This window comes from Haliotis cracherodii, unplaced genomic scaffold (genome assembly GCF_022045235.1).
Source record: "Haliotis cracherodii isolate W230 unplaced genomic scaffold, xgHalCrac1.p SCAF_11, whole genome shotgun sequence".
NCBI classification, from domain to species: Eukaryota; Metazoa; Mollusca; class Gastropoda; order Lepetellida; family Haliotidae; genus Haliotis; species Haliotis cracherodii.
Genome location: NW_027266266.1, coordinates 16369661 through 16376062, shown reverse-complemented (window position 1 = coordinate 16376062; position 6402 = coordinate 16369661). Strand labels below are relative to the sequence as shown.

The window sequence follows — 6402 nt, the reverse complement described above, 5'->3', positions numbered from 1 at the left end:
ATTACCGTACGTTTACATGGATAAAAGCGAATAAAGGGTCGGATTGAGTTTTTTCTAGAAATCGGCAGGTAGTAATATTCAAGCTGTATTAATTTGACTGTGTCCTGTATCTAGCTAGGCTATGCAGTAGCAACGATATTTATTCCACCATGTCCCTGTAAAGGTAATGATGACATGTGATTCAACATTTAGTGTTTGCAACCAGAAGACATTAAACTTGTATGAGGCCTATATTGATTTTCCGCGGATGTACCCAGGGAATATCATTATCAAACACCATAACAAATTGCGTACAGAGTCGACAAACGCTCTGACTTTTCATTTGAAATCCTTGTCCTTTGTAATCCTACCATTGGAACCGAAATGGAAACGAAGTTGATAGTGGCTGTTTTCTTAACGCTAACATGTATGTCCACAATGGATCTGCAAACTGTATCTTTCAATGTGTGTTTTGATAATGTTGATGAAATTAGAAACATTAAACATGAACAAGTTATTGTCGGAACCACCTTTATCACCTTCAAGGACCTTGGTCTTCTTGGATGCGTCAAGCAGTGCCTTGTCAGAGAGAAATGTCAGTCCTTTAACCACCACTTTGACAAGACCACCTGTGAACTGAATGCCATCAACAGCAGTACGACCGACGCTGTCGTGTCAGCTGAGCAGGGAAGTGCATACAGTGACATCGAGTCATGGCCAAGACGAGTCGCTGGTTCCTGTTGGAACCACACATGTGCTGTCAACTCTGTGTGTGTGGATTATAGGAACGATTCCCCCTACTGTAAAGTGGAGTGCCCAGATCCCCCAACTGTAAGAAATGGTCAGATTCTCTCTCGACGCAACTGCCACGAGGTTGGTTGTGTCATTGAGTATAACTGCTCTGTTGGCTATGTTCAATCGCGGGAAGCTGTCTGTGGACAGGATGGTTCCTGGTCCTCGTTCAAGTGTGTACGAGGATGTGGTAATCCACCATTGGTGAACAATGCAGTTCTAGATGACAGTGAAAACCCCTTCCCCGTTGGAAGAGTGCTGAACTACACATGCAACAAACCACTGGTCGGTCTAGGAAAGGTACAATGCAGAGCTGATCTGACATGGTCGAAAATGGCATGTATTCCCATTGTGAGAAGTTGTGTCGACTTGAAGGCATGTAATTCAAGTTACACAGATGGTGAATATTGGTTGGTACCGAAAGTATTTGTTGACAAACCATCAAAAATATACTGTTACAACATGAAACTAACACCACGAGAATTTATCACACTTCCAGAAGAGAACTATGTTGACTACTCCGACACAACCTGTGAGTCCAGTCTCAGTTTTCCAATGTGTAAAGGATGTAAATCTGTAAGGTATGAGAAGTTTCAAATTTCGGACGTATCCAGCATGAAGTCGGACCGTAATGGCCTCAGAGATTGCACTTTTACCAACATTACAAGACCTTGCTTCGAAGTACAGTTTGGAAGCGCTTTTGACTGCCACGTACTCTGTGGTAGCTCGGATTCGAGACGTTTTGTTATAGATACAAGAAACACTGGATTGATGATTGATCCAAGCACAAAATGGTTTACTGTGGGAAGAGGAAAGGCACATTTGGAAATGGAAAATGTAACGAAAGCATTTTCAGGAAATGTTCTCCAAGGGCACTGTCGAGAACGATGTCGATGGTGTTTCCCAGAAAAAGACACCCTCAAGTTGGTACTGGATCCGAATTTATTGCCAGATGTAATCACTGCAACCATTCCTACATGTGGCTAACTTCAGATTCATGCCAAATATACAGTAGGTTCTTGTTTACAGTGGATAACTTAACGAGAGACACTATTTAAACAAATTAAAGTAACTCTTGAGAAATTTGCCTTTCTATTAACTTATCATTTAGTCCCCAGTCTACGTGATAATGTCATAGTGGTGTAATTGTAAACAACACAGTTACACCACTCGATTTCAGCCTCAAGGTGTTAATTTAAAGTCGCTGTAAGTATCAAAAGCTGTGACATCTAAATTGCTAGATACGTGTTTGTGTGATTCTCACTAAATATTTTGTAATATAGAATTCATTTGTGAAACATAATGTCACAAAAGTATATTTGTGATGACTGTGGTACAAAACTTGAGGTTGAAGAATTTAATATAATTCAACATTGGAAAGGACATATTTTCATATCTGTGCATTTGATTATTTATAATAATTGTTTTAAGTTTGATGTAAATGATCTACATGTACGTCTTGAAAACTAGCTATATTCTTAACGGACAACTTTCAATCACCTTACGATGGCGGTTCTAATGGATGAATACCTCATCTATGCATTTGATGGTATCTATCATACTATTATCCTTTTAGAAACAACCAATTTGAATCTCCTCAACTTCTCATTACCGGTACTTATATGTAGTCCAGCTAAACAAGGGCCTTTCGAGCCTTCGATTGTTTGATATGTGTTTTCAATGACATGTAAATGATTTATGTCTTGAAGACCAGACATATTATCAGCGGAAATGTACGTGTTTCTACGAAACCGGGTCTTTGACTGTGTGCAGTGCGCAATAAGGTTTTATAACCAGATATTGTAAAAACATGATGTTCGCTAAACGTGATTAGATTATAACAAGCTCCTATTAATCTGTATTGATATCCATATTCCATATCCCAGTTATTCCATATTCATTTAAATCTAGAAAGATTATTTCTCGCTGTTTTACGTACGCAGGGAGATGACAAGTATATGAAAACACTACTCTTCATGCGTGTGTAATTAATTGTCTTCACTATTTGTTGCGTTTAAGGAGGTGTAAACGTATTAACAAGATTTACGCAAAGAATTCACACCTGGCTTTTTTCCGTTATTTAAGAGAGGGAGTTGTTAACGGTAGAATAAAACACTGCAGTGAGAATAAACAATATTCTTACTGCAGTGTTTATTTACGATAAACAACGGCTACGAATCGTTTATTTCTTATGTGAGATATGAACATTTACAGCATCTTTAAAGATGTCATGCCTATCCCTTTTGGATGCGCCTTTATCTGCCTTGCCAGCTAAATCTATGTCACGTGACACTTCCCTCTTAAAAAACGTCGTCCAATATACGACGTCATCAAGTTGTGAGCGCATGTTCGAATCTCCAGAAATGACGTTATGATAGATCAATGTTTTATCGTGAAATTAACCACGCTTCGTTCCTTATTGCTCTTTGTTTAACTATTAATCGCGCAGATGTCTTGTATCCCCCCAGTCCTTGTTTTATCCCCTTAATGCCGAGCGCCAGGAAGGATACCAAGAATCATATTTTAACATATTGTTCTTTGTGACGGCTGGGGTTCGAACCATCCACCTTCCGCGCTCCCGGCGGACGCTCTATCCACTAGACCACAGAGGTGGCCCCAATGGCACGATGACCCAGGAGCTGCACTGTTCCAGAAAAATATAGTGATAATTGTTTCTTTATTTGTAAAATATATGTCTTCGCTGTTCTAGGTGTTATCGATTCCAGCCTCCAACTCAATTTCAATATCAAATTTTCATGCTGTAAATTACCAAGTGTTGATATCAGAATAACCTTTAAGTTTTCTATCTATAATTCAATCGAGCAAAATATTTGACTATTTAAGAGATGTGCTTAGTCTATTCAAAAGGTTGTTTCACATACGATAAGATATTCTTGTTTCTTGAGAAGTGGATTTGTCTTCTTGAATTGTTGGAAGAAATTCCACCAAAAGTGGAACGAAGTTGTCGTAATGCCATTTCTTCTCCAAAGAGAGGCATTGCTAAAGATGCTGTAAGTATGCGAATTAGCAATGAGGTACATCGTGGTACGCTTGGATGTCTTGAAGGATCGCAAAGTTACCACTTGTCATGCCATATTTAGGGATTCCGGGTTAAAATACAGATCCCAAGGAACATATGATCATGAGAGGGGGCACGGATGGCCCTGTCGTCTAAAACGCTGCAATTCCAGTTGCGTCCCTTGAGCACGCCAGCACCCTATGATTGTAGGTTGGGATCCCGGTTCACTCCGATTATATTTCGTAGATTGTAAACGTCTGAGACCTGCATAACCTCGGGCTTTCCTCACACATAAAGCTGACACGCCGTAATATAACTGGGATATTGTCAACGGCGGCGTTAAACCAAACTCACTCACTAACTGATTGTATGAAGCTACGAGATCGCTCGTTCGTTGGCTAAGTGATATTGAAAGTTATGGTATCCCATTTACGTGGTTCCATTCTGATGTGAATGACTGGATTTTCTGGTCCGGACCGCAGTCATATTTATGAAATATTGCTGGGTTCAGCGTTAAACAACAAACAAAATTATACACCTCATTTGCAATGATCGAAAAAGAAATGTAGTGCTATTTTAAGGAGCTATGCCTATTTAAAGACCTGTGATTCAAGTTATTCCGAACCAGAGAAGATCCGGTTTAGAATAGGTCTTCAGCAACCCATGCTTGCCGTAAAAGGTGACTCTCCTCATCGTAAGAAGCGACTAGCGGGATCGGGTGGTCAGGCTCGCTGACTTCATTTGATGCATGTCATCGTATCCCAATTGCGTAGATCGATGCTGTGATGTCAGTCATTGGTTTGTCTGGTTGAGACAAAATTATACACCTCATTTGCAATGATCGAAAAAGAAATGTAGTGCTATTTTAAGGAGCTATGCCTATTTAAAGACCTGTGATTCAAGTTATTCCGAACCAGAGAAGATCCGGTTTAGAATAGGTCTTCAGCAACCCATGCTTGCCGTAAAAGGTGACTCTCCTCATCGTAAGAAGCGACTAGCGGGATCGGGTGGTCAGGCTCGCTGACTTCATTTGATGCATGTCATCGTATCCCAATTGCGTAGATCGATGCTGTGATGTCAGTCATTGGTTTGTCTGGTTGAGACTAAATTTGTTTACAGACGGTCATATACCTGGAATAATCCTGAATGCGACGCTTAACAACAATCATCATCAACAACACGTTATTCCAACGGCGAACACACACTCGTTCTGGAAGTATTTCACAGGAAACAAACACTAATCCTCTGTGACATTTGTATTGGAAAAAGTCTCAATTTTACCCCAGGTGACGTGCATGCGTCAGTGTGTGCGTGCGTGCGTGTGTGCGTGCGTACATCTACTAGTCCAGTCCATGGCGTAGTTTAAGTGAGTGAGTGAGTGAGTTACCAGATTAATAATGTCACGCTTTAGGCATGACATTTATCATTGTAAAAGCGCGATATGGACAGTTATTATTGTAGTGAAGAGGAAAGTTGAGTGCATATAGTTGACGTTCAAATGACATCCCATTACGGGTCACGTCAGAACGACCTTTCATCCAACCACTGATCAGTCAATCCAGCTTTAAATTTTGTATTTAATCTTCTCTACTAAGACATTTACATTAGGAAATCGTCTCTTGTTTCACCACTGTCATTTCTGCTTCTGAGGGGGCACGGGTGGCCCAGTTGTCTAAGGCGCCGCGATTCGCTGTACAGAATTGCGTCCCTTGGGCACGCCAGAAACCTTTGATTGTTGGTTCGAATCCCAGTTCACCCGATTATGTTTCTAGGTTTGTCAGCACCATACCCGTGCTCGTGGGTGTCACCGAAGTTGTACACGTCTGAGACCTGCATCACTTCGGGCTTTCCTCCCACATTAAGCTGACACGCCGTGATATAACTGGAATACTGCTAAAAGCGGCGTTAAATCCAACCCACTCACTCTGCTTCTGATATTTGTAAGCTCAAAGATATAGCTCCCACTCAACTGTTTTCATTGCCTCCTTGGCAAATGGCAAATGGCAAATCCAGAGGTAGACCTTACATGAACAACACTAAGGAAATCAGATACTAACCAATTAATTTACCAACAAGAACACAGTCAATTAAGAGACACTTATAAATTTATATTTACAGATGGATCCAAGGATGGTGGCGCAGTTGCTGGTGCCAATATTACTGGATCCAGAACCATATCTTCAAGAGTACCAGATAACAGTTCAATATTCACAGCAGAAGCAAATGCTTTTCTGACGGCTCTAACATATATCAACAACAAATCTAAACATTTCATTTCAGAGTTCAATTTTTTTCAGATTCTCTTTTACTTCAGGCTATTAAACATGTGGGGGGCACGGGTGGCCCAGTCGTCTAAGGCGCCGCGATTCGCTGTGCAGAGTTGCGTCACTTTGGCACGCTAGAAACCTATGATTGTGGGTTCGAATCCCGGTTCGCCCCGATAATGTTTCTAGGTTTGTCAGCACCATACCCGTGCTCGTGGGTTTCACCGAAGTGGTAAACGTCCGAGACCTGCATCACTTCGGGCTTTCCTCCAACATTAAGCTGACACGCCGTGATATGACTGGAATACTGTTAAAAGCGGCGTTAAACCCAACTCACTCACTCACTCA

General features: G+C 41.1%; 1 protein-coding gene across 1 annotated transcript; it reads left to right on the top strand.

Annotated features, from left to right (window-relative positions):
- The first annotated feature begins 417 nt into the window (after positions 1 to 417).
- LOC139454885 (uncharacterized) lies at positions 418 to 6025 on the top strand. Its single transcript, XM_071236499.1, has 2 exons — positions 418 to 1071; positions 5909 to 6025. Exons 1-2 carry the CDS (start codon positions 418 to 420, stop codon positions 6023 to 6025), a joined length of 771 nt encoding a protein of 256 aa, XP_071092600.1.
- The last annotated feature ends 377 nt before the right edge of the window (positions 6026 to 6402 follow it).